Source organism: Cinclus cinclus, chromosome 13 (genome assembly GCF_963662255.1).
Source record: "Cinclus cinclus chromosome 13, bCinCin1.1, whole genome shotgun sequence".
Classification (NCBI taxonomy): domain Eukaryota; kingdom Metazoa; phylum Chordata; class Aves; order Passeriformes; family Cinclidae; genus Cinclus; species Cinclus cinclus.
The window spans coordinates 12,705,314-12,731,113 of NC_085058.1; the positions used below are offsets into that span (position 1 = coordinate 12,705,314).

The following is a 25,800-nucleotide window of genomic DNA, read 5'->3' on the forward strand; positions in this document are numbered from 1 at the left end:
TCGGCGGCGGCGGAGCGCGGCGGGCGCGGCTTTCCGGGAGCGGCGGCGGAGCGGGGCAGGTGCGTGCGGCCCTCGCCTCGCGGGCTAGCGGGAGGGCAGCGCTCTGCCCCTCCTGGGAGGGCCGCGGGGCCGGGGCAGCGCCGCCGTGCCCGCTCGGAGCGGCGGGAGGAGAAGGCGAGGGGGGAAGCGTGAGGTTCGTGCCGCTGCGGGCGGCTCGGTGCTCGCTGGCGGCCCGGCCCGGCCCGGCCGGGTCCGGAGCAACGCTCCAAGCGCACGCACGGCCCTGGGTGGTTCCAGGTGGCGCCGCGGCGGCCGAGGGTTCGTGACGCGCTCCACGTGTGGCGGGAGGGTTTCCCCATGAGTAACTCCAGCCGCACTTCGCGTCCTTAAAAACCAAAGCCTTTTCTCAAGTTGTTTGCTCAGCGAAACACTTTGCTCCGCTCACAGAATTAGCCAGCCATGGTGCTCACAAGCGTGGGAAAGATGGTTGGTCTCCAGAAGAAGGCGTCCGGCATCAGGAATATCTGTATATTGGCCCACGTGGACCACGGTAAGGCAGGTGCTGGTGCCTTCTCCTCCTCAGGAGAGTATGTGTGATTGAATGGTGCTGCGATACTTTGTTTGCTGTTCTACAGTCGTAGGCTTTTGTGCATTAAGCTTTAAATTGTCTTGAACGTGATTTGGAAAAGTAAATCTACATTATGCACCTTTTTCTTGGCCTTATGCACCTTTTTCTTGGCCCGATTCAGCTTGTCTTATGTAAAAGGGCATCACACTATAATAATTAGGAATAGTTGAATTGAATGTTTTCTCTGATGGTGAATGTCAACATGAATTTAACGTACGTTTGAGAGGCAGAATAATATTTTTCAAGGTTTTCTAAATAGAATAGAAGTTTGCTATGTAGGTGGAAATAGTGCTTGAGAACACAAATATTTTGTCTAATTGCATGTTACAATGAGCTTCATATGTACTGTTTGTTATTTCAACAGATCTTCTGGTCATGCCGGGTAAATTTGCATGCAGTCTTCAAAAACAAATGTGTGCATGTAACAGGAATAATTGGATTTGGGTTTTGAAAGTTAGTTTTTACTTTTTGTGGGGTTTAGTAGTCTTTATTAATGTTGATGTCTTACAATACTACACGTTGCATCTCTTGCTATCGTTTGTATGCATTTAATCTGAGTAGTTTGTTTTTCTTTTCAGGCAAAACTACTCTAGCTGATTGCCTTATATCTAGCAATGGAATAATCTCCAGTCGCTTGGCAGGAAAGGTAGAGTTACACTGTCACTAAACAGAATTCTGCTGTGGACATGCTGGGATTGTAAATTCTTGGTCATTAAGGAAATTCCATCTGTAGTGTTGCTGAACCTCGTTTTCTCACCATCATATTCTGACAGTTGGTAAGTGAATTGTGAAGATGTTTCTGCAGACTTACTATCTTTTCTTTTGTTTCTGCACTCAGCTGAGATACCTCGACAGTAGGGAAGATGAACAGATCCGAGGAATAACAATGAAATCTAGTGCAATTTCACTGCACTTTGTGAAAGGTAAGTTGTTGATGTTGGCATGTATACATTTTAACAGATATTTCTGTTAATGTTCCCTGTCTCTTTGTTGTTGTTGTTGTTGTGATTTTTGTGTGCAACTTCTGTGTTTCTCAGCATTAGACCATAATTCTGCAGAAACTTAGGAAGTCAGCCAGGATAATTGAGTTCCATCTCAGGGTCAGGAAAAACATCTTCAGTCATATCTCTGAGTGGAGGCCGTGAGAGTAGTTGCCTTGTCTTTTATTTTAGATATAAATATGTATATTTTGATCTTAAGTCTTGAATTAATGTCACTTAAAGGCAAAACCTTCTTTCATAAAAACCCCAGGTTTTAGTACAGTCTTACTGCTTTGTTGAGATACCTGTTACACTGTGCTGTAAGGGTTTTATAGTGTATTAGTGTCAGGACATTAAAAAATTAATAGCTGAAGCAGTATAACTGGGTGTCTGGAAGAAATATCTTTGAAAACTGTTCTGAAATACTAATTTATTGTTTGATCCTAGGTGATCAGGAGTATCTGATTAATTTAATAGACTCCCCAGGGCACGTGGATTTTTCTTCAGAAGTATCTACTGCTGTCCGACTCTGTGATGGTTGCATCATAGTGGTGGATGCTGTTGAAGGAGTCTGTCCACAGGTGAAATAAAGTGTGTTAAGTAGAGAAAGAGGGGAGTAGGCAAAGTCTGAAGTGGGTTATATAGAAATAAAAGACAAGCTAAGAAGTTTTACAAAGCTGTTAATAAATGATGATGCAGCTGAGGTATGAAAGTGAGTAGTAAAAATCATAGTTGTGCTGAAAAACTGAACAGTGCTGGTGAATGGGTATAGAGGTGAAGGGTTGAAAGATAATGGAATGTTTTGATAGTCTTAAGAGAAATAATTTATATTTATGTGGGCTTTCAGGTTTTGGAATAGAATACACAAAATGATGAGGTTGCTTTTTTCTTGGCTTTCTTTTCAAAATAGTTTTGGTTTTGTTGTTATTAGTTGTTTTGCCATGAAATCCCACCATTCTGCAGAATTCTTCAGTAGCTAACACTGTACACCGTGGGAGTCAAATTTCTAGTTTGAGCGTCAACCTGTCCTTTACTATATGTTTATTAAATTTTAGACTTGTATTTGATTTTTTTTTTTAATGTTCTGTCTTTTTGACGCTGTCAGGCTTTCTGTAACGCATTTCTTTAAAAACTTTTGCTTCTCAGACTCAAGCAGTCCTGCGGCAGGCGTGGCTGGAAAATATCCGTCCAGTCCTGGTGATTAACAAAATCGACCGCTTGATTATGGAGCTGAAGCTCACCCCTCAGGAAGCATATCTGCACCTCAAGAATATCTTAGAACAGGTATTCCTGCTGAGGTGCCATTTCACACAGTGGATTTTGTGGCATTATCTAATATCCAGTCTGATTTTTTTACATTAAGGTGCCTGTTATTACTGATTGTTTTTGAGGTTCATTCAGAATGTCTGTGATGGAGAGAAGAGTAGTAAATGCCTCTTGACAGGTCATCAGGAAAAGTCTTTATTTTTAGAAGTAATATGCTCAATTTTGTTCTTCTGTTAAATTGCTTAAACTTACTGGAGGTAGACAAATGTTAGACTGTTCCTGGTATTGATGGATTTATGTAGGAATAAAGTTGTTTCATCATTTAAATCGTAGTTTAAGTTGCTCTCAAACTTTTTTTGCCCTCTGAGTTCACTTGGGATCATTTCTCTGCCAGGTTTCCCTTTGCCCTCTCTTGTTTGCTTTGTTGGCAGAAATGAGTTCGTATTTCACCATGCCTTGTTCTGGGAGACAAAGTGTGTTACATGTGATTCTGTCATTCGGTCCTGGTGTGGCTGGCTTGGGCTTGGCAATTTCATGGTGTTTATGGCAAAGTGTCAATCTCACAAACTCCTGTGGTCTTCAAATGTGTAGAATTAGGTGTGTTTTAATTGCCCAGTGAATCACAGGCATGCTACCTTGTTGACAAAACTTCTCTTTTTATGTTTCTGAGGGTGGGAAAATTACATTTTAATTGCAAGGGCTGTGAAAGAGTGAATGAATCTGAGGGTGCTTTTACATATCTTTCTCTAGATCAATGCAGTCACTGGAACACTTTTTACCTCCAAAGTGTTAGAAGAAAGAGCTGAAAAGGAAACAGAAAGTGAAAGCATCTCAGACTCATCACCAGGAGATCAAATATATGACTGGAGTACTGGATTGGAAGACACTGATGATTCACATCTCTATTTTTCACCAGAACATGGAAATGTGGTGTTTGCCAGTGCAATTGATGGCTGGGGTTTTGGGTGAGTTTGAGATTTAATTACTGAGTTTTTTAAAAAATTGATTACTGCCATTAATCTTCAAGTCTTTCAATTGCATCATATTTCGAAAGATGTTTGTCAGATTTTGCTGTGGTGTGCAGCTGTGTATAAATTATCTGAGTGCCAGGATCCCTGTTTTACTTACACAGGCACTTCTGAGCCCACGGTAGGGTCCAGCCTAGCCTGGTAAACAGTATTTTCTTACTTGCTGCCCTTGGATAACCTGTAGCAGACAAGGGCAGGAGCTGGTTCAGGGTACAGTGTTTGGTTTGGAGGCATGTGAGGAGTGCCCCTGTTCTGGTCGCTGGCCACGAGGTGGAGGCCTTGTCTTCATCCTGAAATTGTAATCAGAGGGATACGCTCCGTGGTGACACAGGGAATGTCTTGAGTACTGCAGAGCCCTTAAAATCATCTCCAGGATTTTTAAATCTTAAGTCATACTGTAAATCAGGTGCCATGCGTAGCTTGTTGTCCAACACAAATAGCTCTTGTCCCTTCAGAGGGAAGGGAAAATAAAATGGGCTATTTTAGTTTAATTATCTTTCAAGACTCTTTTGCTTCTTCCCATGAACTGTAAGGCCCTGGCTCTGATAAATCATATAATGGAGGGGGAACAAAAGAACATTTTCCTTAATTATTTTCAAGAGGTTCTTCTGGACTGCCAGCTACAGCACTGTGTGCTGAAATATGGATCAGTGAAGCTTTTCTTAATAATGGGAAGTTTTGACTGCTATTTCTTCATTGTGGGTTCTTTTCCTGAAGGTATTAGCAGAAAAAAAAATAACTTATTAGCAGTGCCAGCCTTGTCAAATGTGGTAAGTACATATACTTCGCTTATAATTCTCAGGTGTTGAAAAATGCCATTAATATATATGCAGGAGCTGCTAGCACAAGTATCTTGAAAGTTCTCCCTGAATTGAGAGTTTAGGCAGTTTCTGGGAAAGAAATCTCTTTGGGCCTAGTTCAGAACTCTCACTTTATGCGTTGCTTACATGGACAGGTCCTTTTTTTAGCTGTATAAAAACTTAAGAATTCTGAATTTCAAAGAAAATATTATCAAATACCACTGTTCTGTAAACAGGATTGTTACTGTTACAACTGTATTTTTTTCTGCAAGCACAGGGAGGAAATATGTGGAAATATTTTTTATTGCTGTTCATTGAACAGTTTCAGGAAGGAAACTATAGCATGTTCAGGACTCCCTCTCTGGGCCTAAGCAGGCTGCTTTTGTTAACTCATGGGGATGGCTGAACAACACAGTTGGCTTAACAACACAATTATGGCATTACAGTTTTATATAAAACTTACTATTAAAGTAATGATTCAAGCAACAAGAAGTTTCGTAGTGGTTAATTAAAAATAATTACCACCATCTGATGGCTCGAGTGTGACTCCAAAGAATGCTTGATTTTTAACATCATATATTCTGGTTCCAGACCATGTGTCATGGGAAGTCTTTCAATGAATAAGTTCAAGAGTCATCACTAATGTATTTATAAGGTTTGTATTATGCTTTTGAGTTTTTGATGAGGGGATAGTACACAAATGTTTATTTCTAGTAAAGCCTTGAAGCTGACTTGAAACAAAACAAAGCCATTCAAATACTGTTGATGTTTTTGATTTGTTATGACTAAATATTTTTGCAGGTGTAAATGTTAAACAATCTGAACTAAAGGAAGACAATTGGAAAAGTGGGAGTAAAACAAGGATTTGAGTTTTTTGTGTGATTTTCACATAAGCTGTTGCTGTGAAAAACATTACACTTCCATCAAGATATGTTTTCTTTGCTTTCAGAATTGAACATTTTGCCAAACTGTACAGCCAAAAAATTGGAATTAAGCCTGCAGTACTTCTGAAGACTTTATGGGGAGATTATTATCTAAACACAAAAGCAAAGAAGATAATGAAAGGTGATCAGGTATGGAGGATGTAAAAGATATAACCTGGTTTTTATTTTGGAGTTCACTTTTTTTTTCCCATTTTGTTCCTCATAGTGTATTGTGAAACTTGACCTCAGTGCCTGTTGGCAGTGTTACTGGAGGTATAAAGTTACCAGGACAGCCTTGCAACAATTCTAGGAGCATAGAACATTGCAAAATTGAGCACTCAAATGCTGCATGGGGGAAGTCTCATCTAACAGTGCTCACTAAATAAGGGACACTGCAGCTTCAAGGTTTCAGCATTGAGTGAAACCTTTCTTGCCATAGGGAATTTCCATTGAATGCTGAACTGAAGTCCTGGTCTGAAAACTACACTTCCCTAGCATTCAGCATTTCCACCATTAAAAGTTAAAGGAGGATAGAGTAGTTTCCCTATTTTCATGTAATCATGATTATTTTTGCTGTTTACATAGGTGATGATTAATAGTTACAAAAGAGGTAATAGGCAGGCTCAAGGTAGTCATGTGCCATATTTATCAGATTCTTTTTCTGAAATTGAAACCCTTGTCCTCCACTTTTAAATTTTGTGTTTATTTTGTGCCTTATGCCATTCTTATAAGATAGACTTCTTGATTTTGAATAAAGGTTTCACATGCTCCTAATGAAAAGTGCAGTCTTAAGCTTATTGAAAAAGTGAGGAATTGCTGTAATGAGCTGTTTTTATCTTCTACCAGTCAAAAGGAAAGAAACCTTTGTTTGTGCAGCTGGTGCTGGACAACATTTGGAGTCTGTATGAGGCTGTTATGAAAAGGTGAGAGCATCTAGAAAGTTTTTGTGGCATCTCTTTCCATGTGCTTTGGTGGTTTTTCTTTAATACTCCAGAATAGTAGATGCTGCTTATATATTGCTTCTGTGGATTTTTAATCTATTCATTATTTTCCTTACAGAGACAAAGAAAAAATAGAAAAGATAGTCACCTCTTTGGGATTGAGAATTGGTGCCCGGGAGTCACGGCATGCAGACCCAAAAGTTCAACTAAATGCCATTTGTAGCCAGTGGCTACCAATATCTGATGCAGTCCTCTGTATCCTATGATTTTTTTTTTTTTTCTATTGCCAGTTGTCAGACTTCAGAATGTGCTCACATATTCCAGTGTGTGATTTGGTGTAATTTTTTGGGGTTTTTTTTAATGTCTATGCCTAAGCTAGCTGGACCTATCTTCTTGCCTATAACATTGCAATTTACATATCTTCAATTATTTTTACATTTCTGCCAACTTTGTGCTTTTGCACATCCTATTTTTAGGATAATCAAGAAACTGGAAGTAATTTGACAGCACACCTTCATTGGGTAGTTTTATATTCAAATTTTTGTGGTTTTCCTGAAGTAGAAACCAATCCCTTGTTTATGAGAGCATTGTAGGTTCTTCTGTCCATGAAGTTCTGAAGATGTCTGGTGTTATGTTTTAGGCATTAAATTTCTTAATTCAAAATTAGCTTTTCCTGTTTCTTAGCTGTGCCCATTGTTTATATTACGGTAGATGTGCACAAATTATTGATGTATAAATACTAATGACTTCTGTAGATCTTGCCCCAGTTGTGCTGTTTTTAGCTACCCAACTGCACTTAGGGTGGGCCACTCCTCCTTAACTCTGCCCATGATAAATGGCAAAAAATTACTGCTGACCTGAAAGGGACCTGACATTGTGACAGCAGAGCTGGGTTTTGGATCTGCTGCTGCTGGCAGTTAGTGCATGGGACTCAACTAAAGAAGCATTGAAAGGATTTCTGTTGTTGTTGGTTGCATTCAGTAGGAAAATACAAATGTGTGTCCTTAGCAATGTGTTTTAGCCATGGTGTGTAATAAAATTCCCAGTCCTCTGGATATCACAGCAGAGAGAGTGGAAAAGCTGATGTGTGTTGGAGCAAGAACATTTGATTCTTTGCCACCAGAAACTCGGGAGCTGAAAAGTGGTGAGTAGGTGTTCTCCCATGAACATGAAGGCTATTTCTGTCCTGGTGGTCTTGTTTGTCTTTGGATTGGAAGAGGTGTAGGAATCTCTATGTAAATTTATAAATATTCCACTTCTGGTAACTTTGTTGATGTTTGTCATTGGAATGTCATAGTTTTATGGCCATGCATTTTTCCTCCATCCCATATATTCTTGGGATTTATACAACTTAAGCTGCAGGTGATGTAAATTCCAGGACTCTGAAACTGGGAGTTCTACAGGAATACAAGGTTAATACTTGTTTTTAGTTCTGAACAGTAGAAGTCATTATGTAATTGAGAATTGAATATTTTGCTAACTTGTCTATTAAAATATTTTTAGCCATCAGTGGTTTGAATTTGAATTAAATTTTTGCAAGTGTACTGATTAGCTTTTAGTAATTAATTGTTAATCATAGCCCAGTGTTTTGAGGAGAGCTTCAAGAAATCTAAGAGGATGAAATACCAAATGTCAATTGAAAATGAGATGTGAATGTCAAATTGACAGCCTGTTAGGAATTGTTTCCCAGGGGTAACAAAACTGGCTTTTCATCCTTTATTGAAAACATGGTATTCTCCAGACAGTATTCAACACTGTATGAGTGTAAGTTAATAGGAAGAAATTTGCCTCTGTAAACTTGCATCTTACTGCTCTTGGTTATGAACAAGTAGTGGACTTCCACATTTAGTGAGTATTTTGCAAATTTTCAGTAGTGGTCTTGTGCTTTTGTTTGCCTTACCTCTGTGGTCTTTTCATATTTCACATGAAAGGAAGAAGTGTAGGAGAAGATAATTCAGTTTCTGTGTTAGAAGTTTTGAATGGTATTGCCTCATTTGGATTTCATGTGTTTCAAGTTGGATGAAAAAAATGGTTTATGGGAAATTCCTGCATATCGAATGAATTTTTTGCGAATCTTTCATCTTTTGAGAAATATCTTTTCTTGCAGTGAAGTTGTTAGGGTTTTGTGAGCATTTAGACATTTGCAGGATTTCCTCCTTTAGTTTGAAAGGAGGGAGAATTCTGTTAGGTACTGAATAAATAGTGTTCAGTCTTCATCCTATGCTGCTCTCTGGTTTCCATTGTGATCTAAATCAGCCTGTAAACTCAAGTTGTTTAACTGGGGGCATATATATTTTTTATCAAGAATTCTGTTTTTGAACTCTTGCTCATTTTATTGCAAAACACACTTGAAGATACAGGCAGTGTTATCAAATGATTAGGCCAGAGAAGTTTTCTACTTTTTCCTGATGGTTTGTTCTTAGCATGTTATCTGTTGAAACTGGAAATAAACCGTAATGCCTGCAAAATTAATGTGAAGTCATAGCTTTGTCCATACTTTTGGGGGGAAAAAATGTGAAAATAACTTCTGTTTATATATTTTTTTTCAGCTTTTATGAAATGTAGTAGTGAAGAAACAGCCCCAGTTATTGTCTTTGTTTCCAAAATGTTTCCTGTTGATGCAAAGGTATTGCCACAGAATAAACCAAGGTAGGAAAATGTAACATTTTACTGTCTGATCTGTTAGTTACTTATGAGGAAAAAAGAATTACGTTGAAGGCATGGATAAGTTGGTTTAGACCTGAGAAAATAATTAATGAAGTCTGGAAATGCAGTAAAGCCTTTTCTGAACAAATTCAGGAGGTGATTTGTTTAATCATAGTAGTTTTAGAATATACAGCAAATCTGTTGGAGAATAGTGCTGTTGTCCAGAGGTATAATCCTAGTTGTGTGCAGTGTAAGCAGTTTCAGGATGTCTGGTGGAAATGGTGGAATCATTAAACTTCCTTGTTTTTTTCATCAAGGTTGTGTTGGCATGATCATAGCAGCTTGTGTTTGTACCAAGGAACACTTCCCATCAAACTGGGCATAGCAGCTCAGTGATTATCCTGTCCATTGCAATGGCAAAATAAAATAGGTTGATTCAAGTACTTCAGGTCTTGACTGACTTTTTACAGTGATCTGAAGAGCGTTAATGCACTTCCAAAGATTTTTTCTGAGAGGTCTAGAAGATTTTTTTGTTACAGCCTTTTGTTTTTTAATAGCCATCCTAATTTCTTTGAGGAGTAGGTCCTTCTAGATCTCATTTTCCTGGGACACTTAGGTGTACTGCTTTAACCACCAGCTTTTTCTGCAGAAGAAATGTACTTTTCTGATGAGTTTTCAAGAATGAGGTTCATCTTAACCTTTCATTCTTCCAGGCCTCTGGAGCATTTTCAGTAGGCAACTTCTATGTTAACTGGCCATTTTACATTTTTGGGGAATTGTCACTATACAGCAGAGTATATGGAAAATGATAATTTTCCTCCTGAATTAGTCTGTGTTTAATCTTTGTGTGAAAAACAGTTCTGCTACTGTATTAATATTTGAAAGCTTTGCTACTACCTTAGCTTTTTCTCGCACTTGCTAGATTTATTTCAGTTTTTTTCTTACCAAGGTTATCTACTACAAATCTTCCACCAGCAATCTTCCTTGCAGAGTTGGCACTCAGGGAAAAGATGTCCCGTGTGCATGGACTGAGCAGACACTAGATGGTGCAGTTTTGCTTCGAGTGCTGTCCCGAAATGTCTGAAGCGGGAGCTCTGCTCAGGTGTGGCACAGCAGCGCCATTCCTGCTTTGTCTCCTTTCCTGGGGATGGGCTCCACTTATCAGAGACAGCTGCATTGAGACCACCACTTTTTTGGCTGTTCTGTCAGTGAAAATGACCTGGCTTTGTATTTGTTGGGAGAATCAAGAGTCTTTGAGGTGATGAGTATGTGAAATAGGGGCAGAGGTAGCTTTTGCATACGCCGGACACAGAAAATTTTAGTATTGTAGTTCCTTTCCTTTATCCCTGTTTATTCAGTGTATTTAAAATTTTAGTGTCTTGCTCTGTAATTTGTGTGAGAAGTATGTCTTGCTGGCCTTTGTATTAAATAATTCAATTAGTTACTAATAAGCCAATATTAAAAGGAAATCACATGTGTGTTTTTCTTTGAGAGGATTGCTCATTATTAGTCATGTGTGACTTTTGCTGATGTGGTAGTGTCTTAAGATTTGTTTTGAAGTGATGGTTGGCTTCCATTAATTGAAAAACAGCAATAGAGCTAAATTTTGGTTTGTTATGATTCTACAGCTAAGCAGTTGTTGAAGAAATTGGAAAAGGAGGTTAGTTCTAATGAAAGAAAAGAATCTCCGTGGAACAAAGTCCAAGTGTTTTAAAAGCACAACATTGTGCACCTGTGGTTCTTGAGCGTATTTTTAATTGTATTGGTCATTGTGTGCTATTTGCAGTTACTCAGTGAAGATTGTACTTAACAGAATTGGGTGATGGTTGAGTGGAACATGTGAGATACAGTATTTAAACTGGCATTCCATGAGGGTATTCCATAAGACTGTCTGCAAGAAACAGAGAATATCTACATTATGAATATTACCAATTGTTTCACATTTTCCTATTGAAGACCATTAATCCGTGTTGTGTGTTTCACTTACATGTTGATTTTGAGGTGCCTTAACTGTGCTCTTAACTGTGTATATCAGTGTTTGACTGCTGGATTGACCTAAGGTTATTTGCATCCCTTGGGACTGGGGAAGGACTGATTTCAAGCATGTTAAAAGCATGTAAAAAAATATAAGACTTTTCTCCAGATTTATTTTTTGCAAGACATGTCTTCTACTTCCAGAGGGAAAGAGGTAGATCTATGCTAGTGTCTTTTTTCCTTTTGTGAGGTAGTATTGGGTAAAGCTACCTTCTTCTAACTTTGTTAGAAGATTCAAACTGATTTTGTAATTTTTTTATCGTTTGCCTTATTTCTGTCATCTGCTTGTAATACTTATTAAGCATAAGTTGGGAAAAGCAAAAAGCTCTTCTAAGTCCAGGGTGTACAGTAAATGATAACAAAGGATGGATTTTTAATTAAAACAACCTCCTTTGAGACTGCTGTTGGCAGCTCATATCTCCTTGAAGGTCACTTTAAAATTAATAGATTCTATACTAAAGCTGGTATGATTTTGCTTTTACTGTTTAAATAGCAGAATACATGAGAAAATTGTTCGTTGTCAAGTCAAACCTGGTTGTCAGCTTATATTTATCTTTCCTTGGAAAGATTTGAAAATTGACTTTTTGTATGGTACCACTATGTCATTAGATTTTACCCGGTTTTGTAAAGAAATGCGAATTGCAAGTATTTTGTCTTCAAGTTTCTTCTCTCTGATCTTCTGAAATTATTTGCTAATTCCCACCAAGTCAGACAAAAATGTAAATTGTTGCTTAGGCAGAGAAGTCCAACAGATTCGGGCCCCTCCTCCAGTTGCTTTATGTAATGGTTGTTTGATGATGCCTGTGGTTATTTATTCTGGAGTATTGCTGTGTGCAGTATTAGGTTCATTCAGCATATGCTGTTTCTTTCTCTCATTTCTACTGGTGTGTGACATTGAACCCTAGTCTAAGACAGAATGCTCGAGTATAGGTGTAGAAATAGAAGCCAAGCTTGAAATTTAGGTATAGGGTATATAAATGTACCATTTTGCTTTTCTTGGGATTCAGAATTATGTCTTTATATAGCCCAGTGTAAAAGAGAAATATTTAGTAGTTAATTGCAATTGCTCCCAACTAATCACTAGGGGTATTTAATGTAAAATGTTAAGAAAATATAAACTGAATATCATATGTTTGTTATGATAAAATCATCTACATTACTTATGTGTAAATATTGCAGTGATGTAATGCCATGTGAACAGTGAGAAGCAAACCTTCTGTGTTACCTGAAGTCCATCTTATAATCCTGAATAATGTAAAAAAATAAAGAGTACTGAAGAAATTCTATTTCTACTTTCTAGTGGTAATAAAGAAAGGTCTATTGAACAGTTAAGCTAGTGCACTAAAATTATATTTCATTTCTGCCTGGGGGGGTATAAAATCTATAATACCTCTACTATTTTCCTCCAGATAATATGAAAGGTTCTTTCTCCTCAATCAGCTTGAAATCAGGGCTGTTTTTTTTTTTCTTAGATGCCACCCTGAAATAGACACTTCCCCATACAATTCTGCATGAAATTATAGTGATAGTTGTTTCTTTGTTTTGTGCTACAGCTTGTTAGCATATCTTAAACAAAAAGATTGTAGTGTGCTTAATTTCTTTTCTTTCTAATGTTTTATAAAAAGTGTACTGGGGGAAAGAAATTCTGTGAGTTTTTTTTTGCCAGATATTCAGCTGAAATGACATTGATCAAAATGAGAACCTGTATAAAGGTCCAAGCTCTGTAAGAAATTACTGTCTTCTTGCAAGTAAATTAATTTCTGTGTTTAAGGCAATATGACTTGCAGCAGCTTCAGTGTGATCAGAACCCATCATCTTCTGTTTCCGTTAGCAGTTTGTTCTAAGTTGTAGTTTGTGCATTAGAAATGAATAGGGCATGTATCATCTGAATGGGCTGTCAGATTTACAGGTTAGTGTCTGAATTTGGCTTCCAGTTGCATAACTAATAAATGCTTTTCAGAAATTAAAACCCCTGTTATGGCTGTCATAAAATAGGTTTCAGTAATAGTATACATTTGAATCTGGCTGAGACCTTGGCAACTGATCCAAGAAAGCAGTACAGAATCATGGTTGAAATTTGAATCTCTGGACATACTATAGTTTGTGTAATGGTGAGCTTAAGTGAGTAATGCTCGTAATGTTGTGGAAGAGTTTTGCTTCAAGTTTTTTTTTTCTTTTTTTGCACATTCAGCACGTGAGATAAATCAGAGGTCGCTCTATCAGTCTGGAGTGTTTTTCCAGGCAGTGTGACAGCTTGGGATTGATACCTTATTTCATTACGTGTCTCAGAATGAATGATAACTGCTATATCATGCAATACAAACAGTTGAGTATTCACTGTTGAAAGAGTCTGAAAGACTGTTGTATGAAATGTAAGTTGTGATTTGGATAATTTTCAGTTGTTCCTGTTGTGTTAACACATTTATGTCTGCTGTGAATTGCATACCAGTCTCACTGCAATAGAACTGATGCTAAGTGATCTTAGTAGATGTACATTAATTTGTAAATGGAAACTGTTCTATAGACATTAAGTAGTTTAATCCAGAAATTAATGAACTTCTAAAGGATTAGGTAGACCACTGAACATACATTGTGCTGAAATGTAGCAAACTGCACTTGACCAAGCTGTCCTTGGGGATGTTGTTGGCAGGATTCTTTGAGTGCCAGGTGAGCAGAGCAGCACCAGTGATTTCACTAGAACTTAATTCTGAACAGCAGAGTCATGAATAGAATTCTCTATAAATTGAATGGATTTAAAGATGTAACCAGAAATTACTCCGTCCACACCTTGTGAAGTCATACATCTGTCCATAAGCTTATGCAGTTTAAACTGGAAAAAGCTGTATGGAGAGAAAGCATTCTCAGAGCTCGAAAACCATTGTTCGTGGCATGAGAGATGCATCACAGACACTTGCTGGCAGTACTATTAGTCTTTTGGAAATCAGTTGATGTTTTGACTGTGGTGTTTCCTTTTTAAGATGGTCTGGAGGTTAAAAACATAAACATAACACTTCAATAATCAAAGACAAATTTATCTTTGGTAGTTTTGTTCTGATTATTCACTCTGAATTTTTAAACTGCTTTGGATTGAAGTCTGTCTTTGATAATGTGAAATAGCTGAAAAGCTGTCATGTTGTGAGGATTGATTGCATGAGGAAGTTTAGTTTTTGTTCAGTTTGAACTAGATGTGTTCTCCTGGGGAAATGTGGGAATCACAGAAGTAGTCAGCAGGAGCTTGCTTACATTACCTGAAATCTAATGCCTTTAATCAGCAGTTTGTTAAATGTCAATAGCATGTATTAATATACATGCTAATATAATACTATATGTGCTATTAATATACATTAATATACCCTTTCCTATATTATTATTTCCATAGCATTTTTTTGCCACATGTTTGAGATGTGGTCACTGTTCTGTGCCAGCTCCATTACTTGTGCCAGCTTCCCGTGTCTGGGTCCTGTAGAATTTCTCTGGAGTCAGGGAATCTCTCTTTCTGCTGCAGAATTTTTATTTGCTGGTTTTTGAGTGACTGCATGTTGCCTTTTTTTTTCCTGCCAATATTATGAGGCTGTTGTTCCTTTCTAATGGAGTGAAGGGGAAGGGGTGAAGAAGAACCAACCTTCCTTTTGGAGTTTGCAGGTTTTCTTCAAAATTAATTTTGCTTCTGATTGGTTTTGCCGACTGGAGAAATTGAATAAAACAGGATATAATTTGAAACTGGTTTTGTTGCAGATCCAGTGCCTTACCGTGCATTAATTTTGTTCTGTGTTCTGCTTGATTGTGTTACAATTCTATATAAGGATTTATTTGACAACATTATCTTTTTGGGGTTTCTAATGATACTACTAGGAGTGACTAATTTTACAGAAATTGATGGTGATAGAAACCAGGATGGAAGTCTAGGTTGCACCTTATAGTTAAAGTCCCACCTATACTCAATCTGCTTTTTTATCAAAATGAGAATATTGTTAAGTGTGTTTATATATATTGCAACTTAGACAAGTGCATTCAGAATCTTAAGGTACCTTTAATATTTGTGGTTTGGGCTATTCGACACCAAAATATACTAACACCATATAAAGCAGAAAAAAGCAAAGAAACCTTTTTTTCTACACTCAGGATTATTTACAAAAATGAAAAGTATATTTGGACAATCAGATGTGTTGGAATGCATACATAGTCCCTGTATGTATACTATGCTATCATATATAGACTGTGTTTATGACACCCATGGCAGTCTGATCTGTACTTTCTCTGTCAATCTATCTCCTCTAGAAATTTTTCTGACATTCCAAACCTTTAAATAACTTTGAACAGCTGCCTTCAGGGGAAAAAAAAAAAAAATCATAAAAAAGTTTACTTCTCCACCATCTGCTTTGCATTTTATATTGTTAAGCCTCACTCTCTTTAGCTGTAAAATAAACAAACCAAGCAGAAATACCACACTATTTGAAATTAAAAGAGATACATATTCTTATTTCTGTCATGACTCTTTAAGACATAGATTTTTTTCTTTTTTTTTTTTTAAATCTAACTTGCTAAGAAGTTTTAAGTGCCAAACTATAGAAAAAAAACTAATTTTCCGTAATATGCCATGTGTCTGTCCCAGATTCTGAGTTCTAAAAGTCTGTGCTTCAAATTCTGACATTTTATCCTGGGGGCCTCTCTTAGGTAATTTTTAGAGGATTTTTAACTTAGGTATAGTTTTCATACTCTTTGAAATTGAACATTTGGGTTCAAGATAAACATGGTAACTGTTCCAAGTGATTTCTTTAAGTTCTATGAAGATTTTTTTGCTTTAATGAAGTGTCTTATTTTTTAAATGAAGTCTCCTGCAGAAGGTGTTATTTGTAGAAAACCATCCTGATTATGATATAGATAAAAATCTTACTGGCAGTGAGTTGGTCTCAGCCATGTAATCTTGTTCAAGACTTCCTGCCCCTAATTAATCCAGTTAAGAGCAGAGTAGGTGTCCAATAGCTCTTTCTACTGACTGCACATAAAACCTTTGACCTGTGATTAACAGAGCTTTTCCCGATTTCAAAGCATACAATACTTGATGTGGTGAAGTGAGTCCATTTTTTGTGCTTTTTTTAAGTAGAGATCATATTTATATGGTTCTTGTGTAAACAAAAATGACTCTGTGCTGTAGTACTTCCTGTGATTTTCTTCCTCTTATCATTCATTACTGCTGTTGCTGTTCAGGAAATCTTGCCCTGGGTTTGGAAGTGTGGAGGCTGAAGAGGGGAAGTGACTTGTTCAAGGCTACTCAACAAGCTAAAACCACTAAAGGGGCACTTGTTGTTTTAATGCTGTGTGCTTGATGCAGTTTGAAAAAATCCTAAACCATCTCAACACTAAGGACTGTTGGTTTTGTCTGTCATGTGAGCAAAGGCAGGGCAAATCTTGTAGGAGAGGTTTTGCTGTGGGATTATGTTCACCTTCTTCAGCTGAAGTCAAGGTCTAAGTCTTGGTGATTAGTTTGTCTCCTTGTGTTTTAGAAATGCATGCTCTGTGATAGAAAGACTTCTGTTCCTTCTCTGGAGTTAGAATTTCAGTAAGAATACTAATATAATATAAAAAATACATTGGTATTATTTTGGAAATTTATTAATGCTGGAAAGCAACATACATGTTCATTGCTCCCAGTGGAAAAAAAAGACAAAACATTGAAAGCATTCTGGTTTTGTTAAAAAGAATATGTCTACATAACCTAATTATTTCTTCAGCTTTTAAGTTGCAGCAATAAAGATTATTTTTTAATGTAGGCACATAACAGCACATTACTTGAGATTTTGTTGACACTGACATTAGTAAACAGAATAGATTATTCATCGGAGTATCTACAATGATTAGGTTTACATGGGAAATTAATGGAAGTAGTAGTAACTGAAAAGAGAAGATGACTACTGTCAATTTATTTACTATCTTTAAAATCATTAAATTAGAAGATAGCATAACAATTTTAATTAGGGCCAGATTTAAAAATCAAATGGACAGTTTTGGGCAATGCTGTTATTGTATATATGTATCATGAATATCACTTTGTTGTTTAAAATGCTTGCACTGAAAAACAAGTCTCTTTATATTGCCTTACATAAGAGTGTTGATAATTTTAATCTTTTATTTATTGCTCTCAATCATACTTTGAAGCACTTTGCTTTAAGGCAGGGTGTACCAGGATGAGTAGATGGATACATCAGACTATTAAAATTATTATTTGTTGTTGTTGTTGTCTGTTTTAAATCTTTTGCCTTAATGGGCTCATTCTCTTTATGAAAGGGAGCTTTAACATGCAAAGAGTTTTCCCTGCATTTGAGTACTTGCTGTGAAGATTGCCTTAAAGTAATAAAGATAACATGAATAAATAAAAATCAGAGTATTTGATCTCTGTGTATTTGGAAGAAAAATAAAAGTCTAAATATGGTAGAGTTTGCTAATTTTAGCTGACTTAAATTATGGTATTGGGGGACAAAAGGCATTCTTCATGAGTTTTTACTTATGTCAAATATAGTATTCTAATTACTGTTATTTAATTTATTTTAAAATAAATGACATTGCCAAATACTGATGTTTTAAAATACAATGTAGGCCGTTAACTCAAGAAGAAATTGCTCATCGGCGTGAACTTGCCAAACGAAGGCATGCAGAAAAACTGGCAGCAAGTCAAGGGAAGGAGCTGTCAGAAAAGCCCTCAAGTGAAAATTCACCTGAAGTAACTGGGAACACTGGTGATACAGAAGGTGTGTGGTACCTTAAAGCCTGTTTTTCTAGGAAAGTGTTTAATAGGAATGTCTGCATTGCCAGGGGGCACCTTAGGAATCCACATTGTGAATCATCCACGTGCCAGTCCAAAGTGCAATAGTGGAATGAACAAAGAGTGAGGAGGGATTTGTAGGAAAACTGACAGTTGATAAAAGGTGAAATACTGCTGCAGATTGATGTCCCTTAGCCTGAGAATGTGCTTGATCTCAGTACTTTGGATTATTGAAGGGAGATGGTGCTTCAAGGAGGTGCTCTGCTGAAAAACCAGTAACTTGGGATGCCAAGCAGCCCAAATTGGTACAAAAGCAGGGTGTGAACAACAGGACTGGACTATCAGTAACAGTTGTGGGGGTTGCTCTTTTCTCCCAAGTAACAAGTGGTTAACTTGTTAACAAATGGTTAACTTGTTAACAAGTGGTTAACTTTCTCCCAAGTAACAAGAACAAGAGGAAATGTGCTCAGGTTGTGCCAGGGAAAGTTTAGAAGAAAAATTTATTGACTGGAAGTATAAAGCATTAGAAGAGGCTGCCCAGGGAAGTCATTGAGTCACTATCCCTGGGGATGTTTAAAAGATGTTGCACTTTAGAACATGGGTTTGTGGTGGTCTTGGCAGTGCTAGGTTGGACTTCAGGATCTTAAAGGTCTGTTTTAACTGGAACAATTCTGTGAACAAATATGACAGTATAATACAATTATTTTTTTTCATCCAGATGATGAGGCAGAAAGTTTTTTGTGCTTAATATATTTTTTTCTGACTGGTTAGGTGAAGAGCAACAGCTCACTGGTCAAGGAGACAGCATGACCTCAAAGGCAGTGAAACAGGAAGCAGACAACAAGGAGTATTTCATTGCTTTTGCCAGAGTGTTCAGTGGCGTGGTGAAAAGAGGGCAAAAAATCTTTGTTTTAGGACCAAAATATGATCCTGCTGAGTCTTTGCATAAGGTAAGAGCTGACTGTGAACTGTTGCAATAACTTGGGATTCTTTTGAAACACTGATGACTTCTTACATGTGTCTCACTCAAAAGAGAGAAAAAAAAGTTCAAGTGAATAATTCCCAAAAGTATCAAAGTAATTTTGTTAATTGTGCTAATAGCTGATTGTGTCTGTAAACTTATTATAAACTGTAATATTTCCAAAACAGTTTTAAATACGGTGTTGTATTAGCTAACCATAAATCCAGTATGTGTACATTTTGTTAAAAAAAAAAAAAAGTGAAGGAAAAAACAATTATTTTAGGGAACAGAAGTTGCACAATAGTGTTGGGAAGAACTGGTGTTAAATGTTTTGAGATTCTGATCAAAGAAGTTCATTACTTTTGAATTGACTTCAGAACATTTGTCTTTTCAGTGATAATGAAAAGCGAGGTAGAAGTAGTACACACCTAAAATTTGCCAAAGAAAAAATTATTTTTCTAACGCCTTGGTAACATTTGCGTGTTTGCCTCTAGTCTGGATTTCTGGGAGTGTATGTTAGGTTTTAATGTCTAAGGTTTGCGATGAAAATGCTTTTAGATTGTGTTTTTCCACTTTGGAATGCAAGGAGGTTTTGTGGAAAAAGTTTTTATCAGAGCTAAATGATAGATATCCATATGCTGGTTTTGTGCTCTGTGTAGCTGTCATCCCAGTGCCCTGCCACAGATGATCTGCCAGCTGTCCCTCATATGACCTGCTGTACCTTGGAGAACCTCTACTTACTTATGGGAAGAGAGCTTGAAGATCTTGAGGAAGTACCTGCAGGAAATGTCCTGGGTAAGAACTAGGATTTAATTTTCTAAAGCCTCAATTCTTGTGTTGTCCAAAATACACTGAAATCGGTTCGATGTAATTAATAAATCAGAAACTTTAAATCCATGAATGTTTTAAAGTATGTTGTATGTGCAAGAAAGGAAGGCAGCCTAATTAAATTGGGATTTTTGTGCACTTTGAATAGGAGAAAAGTAGGGACTACATTAGCCTGTTATCTTCAGGTTGGATTATTGCCAGGTAAGCATTGCTGCCAGGAATTGCCAAAGGCAGTAGTAAGTTCTCATATTTCACAGATTGCAGGGATTATTTATAATATTTTCCCAACAGTGGAAATTCTTTAATGTGACTTTTCTAGTGATGTGGATGAGTGTAGTTTTATTTATGGGTCTGTTTGAACCCTGGTGCTAAAAATTACTTCTTTTTTGACTGTGGCAATTTTTTCACTTTCTCCACGGACAGAGTTATAAAAGCCAACTTAATCATTCAGTTATGCTCTTTTGTGCCAGATTCTGAGCTGCTTTGCTCCAGAATGAGTAGCATTTTTTACTGGTTTTGTCCTTAATTTGTCTTTATTTTTTTTAATACCAAAAGTAGTGTTTAGAATTTAGGAAGCCTAAACTCCAAAATGTTTTTTTCCATTATGTTAATGAAAATGCCTGAACTACAGCAAAATACAATAATATTTTCAAGTGTACTGCCTGATTTTTAGAAATATATGTTGTATATATACAGTAGATGAAAAATAGGTCTACTCTGTAGAGGTTGAAATTCTTTAATTTAGGCAGCTAACCGTGCTTTTGTCTCTTTTATCATGAACCTAACATTCAAAACACAAGTAGTTGGTGAATTACTTTTATTTGGAAGCTTAGTATTTTAAAATTCTGAATTATACCTTAATGTAGTCTGGTTGTAGTTGACCATTTGTAGTATGAAAATGGTGAATGTGTGTGAGTGTTCCTGAGTGTGTGTGTGTGAAAATATATTAAGTATATGGTCTGTTTACTTCAAAAAAAGTTTGGGAAAAAATAGAGAAACCCATCACAAAACACTTGGCAGTAAAAAATGAAAGATGTTGTCTTGGTGCATAGGAAGCAGTAAATATTCCTGGAGCTGCCTCCAGAAGAGAAGAAAATACACTGTAAGGATTTTATGTCTTAAGTGTTAAGAGTTGGACCAAATTTTAAGAAATGTTTTTGTAACCCTCAAATTTTACCAGAATTTGTTGGTAGTCTAATGCTGAAGACTGCTCTTCAGTGGGGTCTAACTTTTCCATAAAGTAAAGCAGTTTATTTGAGTAATAAGAGTTCTAAATGGTCATATTTAGAAGAACTCATTAGAATTTTAAGATCAGAATTCACTGTCAATCTTAGCCAGACTATGTTGGGTATTTCATCTTTTATCATCACATCATTGTAAAGTGATCAGACAAAGCAAGTTCTCATTTTTACCTGAAGCATATAAGCTCAGTCTTTATGTTGTGTTTTTAGATCTAATGTAGTTTTAAAGAATTTTTTCTATTTACTCTAAAAATCCTAAATGCCTTTCCTTTGTTTCTCCCATCTCCCTGTGAGGCTGCACTGTTAATTTACATAAATTCAGTAAGATGTTCAATGATTTAATGATGATTTAGCACACTCAGAAGAAAGTGCAATGCATTTATATGAAAGGAACGTGTGACAATGGTGATGCAGGAGTTTTTTTATTCTAGCTAGCAACAGTGATTTCTGTTTGTGAGGCCATTTGTCTTCCAGCTTTAGTGCACACAGCAGTGATTTCTCTCCAGCCATATAAGGAAATTGCTTGTGGATTATCCAGTAAATGAAGGAAGCTTTTCTGAAGGCTCTGTGATTTCACTCTGTATAATTAAGTTATTGCCATAAGGAATATGCAGTTAATCATGACTGCCTATTTCCACTTTAAGACTTATGATACAGATTTTTTCATATTTTTTTCATCAGAGTTTGGGGTTTTTTGTTATTACTTATATGTTGTTTCTTACGAGGGAGGATCTGCTTAGTCCTAGTAAGTGGCCTTTTTGTCTTTTGTACTGGCACATGCAGAGGTTTAGTGATCAAAGACAACACTTGAAACAGATGTTGTTTTGCTGAAGATGGGAAGATTAATTAATATTTCCTTAAAATACTAATTTCCTTTTAACTGTTGAAAATCCAAGGTTGCAAATCACCTCAAGTGGAAGGAGCAGTGAAGCATAGTGTGTTTGAACTGCAAAGCTGGGACAAACAATTCTAGAACATCAGGCTGAAAGGAGACACTATGTCCTTGTCTAGTATGTGTAGCCATTCTGGAAATTTTAGGAAGTTATTTTCTGGTATTATTTTGAGTTCCTGGAAGTTAGGAGAGACAAGATGTTTTGCATTGGTTAATCTGTGTTGCAAGTTTGCAGCTGGACTGTTTAGCCAAAAGTGCTTGTCAAAAAGCTTTAAGCAGTACGTGATTTTCAAGTAAAGTGGCAAATATAAAAAAGAACCCCTTCAATATAGCTGTTTCTAATTCGGAATTTTTCTTTGCAAACTTGTGACTACTCTGCACTTTTGTAAGCCTTGAGTAGGAGGTGAAAAATGATTGAAAGCAAAAAGTTTTTGGGGTAATAAGGTCTTTGTTATAAGTCTTCTTTTAAAAATTATTTATCAGAATATTCTATGAAAATAATAAAATCCTTGTGTTAGACAAATACACCCAGTTTGCAGAATCTGTAATTTAGAAGGACTGTTGTTTTCTCTGAGAACTAAAATGGAGTATGTGAACAAAGTGCCCTCAGAAGAGAGTACCCTCTTTTCAGCTTTTTGTCACCTTCTTCCCCACCAGCACCTCTGCAGGATGTCCTGTGCCAGCAGACAGGATATTTTACTTTTAACTGGCACTGCAAGGGTGTGCTCTGTACTCCTTGGAATGAACAGGGACCTTGCAGGAGGAGAATCTAGTTACTGGAGCAGCAGATAGGGTTATGCTAGGTTAGGTGTGTGCCCTCGGGTTCCAAATGGCACTTGCATTGACTCGAAACTGCTGAATGGAAAACATGACAGTCATTAGAATGGGCCATGAAGGTATCTTCAGGGTTAATTGGGAAAAACATTGAAGTACTGGTCCAAAAAATTAATTGTGTGCCTTGGTGTACTGTTTCAGGAATGGCTTCTTTTCCTCTGTCACATCATGTGCCTTTCCAAGGTGTGCAGCTGCTGAATTCAAACCTCCCTGTGGGCATCAGCTCTTGAGAGTTCTGGGAGTGAGTCCCTGCTCTTGCCAATGTCCACCTACCTGCATGTCCTGATTGCAGGGCTGGCTGTCTCTGTGTCACTCTGTCCTGACTTGAGGGCCACAGCAGCTTCTGTACCAGCTTCACTTGGGCTGAGTGAGGCCTTGTTATCTTAACAGAAACTGTGTTCTGCTCTGTAAATTCTGCCTAGGTATATCAGAACCATGCTTAAATTCCAAATATAAGAGTACTCTGTACTTGCAGACATTTAATGTGACAGTTATGTGTGCCACCCAAATCCCTGTCTCAAAATAATTGACTTTTGATTCCAAGACATCTTAGGCACGTTTTGTGCTCCCTTTTTAGAAAACTACCTGAATACCCATTGGAAAGAAAGTCCAGTATCATAGTCTTTGGACATAATATGTCCTGTTGTGACAATACTGTCTTTCTGGAACATTTAGGAAAGAAATGGTACTTAAACATTATATTCCAAAGCCTGCTTGACTGATTTATGTTCTTAATGACACTGAAACTAACGCTTGCCTTGGTTTCCATAATGTCATCTGTGCAAATAGAAAGCTGTCCCATGTAAACTGTCCCATGCTTCTTAAAGGCTTGTCCTTCTTTCCTACAGCAAAAATATAACAGAGAAAGGAGAAATGTAGACAGTCGTCTGCCAATCCAGAGATTTAAGCTTCTTTAGTTTAGTGAGTGTTACATTATCTTAGGTTCTTGCTGGGACACTTCCCTTGGGAATATCAGTGTCACTGGGGGTTCCTGCTGCCATTTGGACATCTCCAGAGGTGTATTTGACAGGAGGTGAGCCCTGGCTGTAGTGTGAAATCCATTAATTTGATTATCATAGCTCTTCTTACTAGTGCTTGGTTTCTCTTTCTAAGAAGGAAAATTAGAAACAGTTCAGTTAGAATACCTTAGTTTATTTAGTTTGGATGTTGTTTGTAAGACCTTCTGTTTGCTAAGTAGTGTTAAGTATTGTTTAACAAGCTGTAGAGACTGATAATGCGGGTACACAAGGAGAAGAATTAACACTACCATAAACAATTTTTTTGTTGTTGTTAATGAAAGTTATGAGGAAGCAGCACTTACTAGGTCTTTCCATGAAAGAAAGATGTTGCTTGTTTACCAGGAGGCAAAACAATAACTTAAATTGAAACAGTGTTGAAAGCTTCACAAAGGAGATTATTATATGCGAGTTTTAAATAATTTCAATTATGTTCTATGTTAAGAATATTTAGTCTAAATTAAAACGTTATCTCATACCAGTGTTTTGAACTATTAATAAGTTTGAATTATGGGGAATGTAAGAAGATGGGACAGTTGATTTGCTTGTTCCCATGCAAGAATCTCTCTCCCTTTATGTATATAAATACATTTATGTATTTACTTTATTTATTTGCATGAACCAGTCAAAGAAAAAGTACAATTACAGGAAAAACATAACTGTGTAACAATCGTTGTGAAATTCTTGTGGTTGAGGACTATAAAAAGCACTAAGTGATCCCCAAAGTGACAAAGAAAAAGTCATGAGGCAGTAAGTGAGGAAAAAGTAATCTGGGCTCATAAGTAAAGATTTCACAAGTGCATGCCCTCCAGATGCACAGAATAATAGCTTTCTTTTTTCTTCCTCCCTTTTTTTTTTTATTGTTGCTAGCCTATCATTGAAAACAAAATGCCTTTTTTGTTCTCTGCAAAAAGGGTTGTTGGAGGTAGTGTAAAAAAAGTATTTTTAAAAGAGGTGGTGTTTGTTTTGTGATCATATCATGAACAGATGAAGGGCTTAGGATTCCCATACTGGATATTGATTACCATTTCTAAGTAATGTAAACAAGTGCTCATGTAAAAGCCAACATGCATTTTTGAAAACACTGGTTTAGGTACTTGCGTAAGTGAATAATCATGTGGGATTTTTTTTAAACTGGCTCTGTTTCATGTTTATCCTGAATGAATAATTGAAGGATCATTCAGTGATACATTTTTGCTAACTGAAGTAAAATTCATCTTCAAGGCATGTGCATGCACACACAAGAGTTCAGAATGACATGCGTCTGAAGTTATTGATCTGTGTGCTGCTTTTTATCCACAAGTACCCTAACAATGGACATGTGTTTTGCTAGTGTACAAAACCTAGGTTTTTCTTAGAGCTGCCTATATGACTACTGAAGTGCTTTTTGTGTCTTGTTGAATACTTTTAAAAGCAAAGCTTTTCCCTTGCCACTAGATTTGTAGTGCTTTAGTGTAGGGCTCATAGGAGGCTAGATAATTTCCTGAATGTTCTCAAATGCAGTTAGCTATGTGATTATCAAGTGTTCTACCAAATTAGGAGCATTTTGCTTTTTAACTTGCCAATTTACATTGTTAAAAGCAGGAATGTGGAAGTCCCTTCTGTTGCCAGCTCCCTGTCAGACTTCCTACATGACACACTGTTGGGTACCTTGGTGCTTCCATTTCTAAAACTGTAGTTTTCCCATATAGTGTTCCTCCATGTTTTAATTATTTAGAAAGCACTTACAGGATTCTTGACATGGGAACAGCGTGGTGCAGGAAATGTGGGTGATGATGGATTCATACCTCTTGATTTTTTGGTACTTTTCTGAAGATAGGTGCCATAGAGCTGCAGTAGCGTGAAGAGCTGGTGTGAAGGAGTACAGCTAACCTCATTACAAGGTGTCTAACAAGCATTTTATTCCTTTAGGACTTCATTGAACAATTTAGGAGCTTTTAATAAGCAGCCTCTGTTAAGAGCAAAGAGCAGCTGCAAGCAGCAATGCCATTTTAAAGGCCCAGAATGGCTTTCTAGGCCTGA

General features: G+C 37.0%; 1 protein-coding gene across 2 annotated transcripts in view; it reads left to right on the top strand.

Moving 5' to 3' along the window:
* The first annotated feature begins 42 nt into the window (after positions 1-42).
* Positions 43-25,800, top strand: part of EFL1 (elongation factor like GTPase 1) — a 64,928-nt gene continuing 39,170 nt past the window's right edge. Inside the window, exons 1-15 of one of the 2 annotated variants that reach the window (XM_062501368.1) lie at positions 43-59; positions 448-550; positions 1,207-1,274; positions 1,467-1,551; positions 2,056-2,189; positions 2,755-2,892; positions 3,625-3,839; positions 5,652-5,775; positions 6,472-6,548; positions 6,685-6,821; positions 7,588-7,710; positions 9,116-9,215; positions 17,841-17,992; positions 18,778-18,956; positions 19,627-19,762. In XM_062501368.1, the coding sequence (XP_062357352.1) occupies positions 460-550; positions 1,207-1,274; positions 1,467-1,551; positions 2,056-2,189; positions 2,755-2,892; positions 3,625-3,839; positions 5,652-5,775; positions 6,472-6,548; positions 6,685-6,821; positions 7,588-7,710; positions 9,116-9,215; positions 17,841-17,992; positions 18,778-18,956; positions 19,627-19,762 (1,759 nt within the window). In that variant the 5' untranslated portion in view covers positions 43-59; positions 448-459. Of the gene's footprint in view, positions 60-447; positions 551-1,206; positions 1,275-1,466; positions 1,552-2,055; positions 2,190-2,754; positions 2,893-3,624; positions 3,840-5,651; positions 5,776-6,471; positions 6,549-6,684; positions 6,822-7,587; positions 7,711-9,115; positions 9,216-17,840; positions 17,993-18,777; positions 18,963-19,626; positions 19,763-25,800 lie in introns of those variants that run through there. The other variant, XM_062501369.1, reaches the window with a different exon arrangement.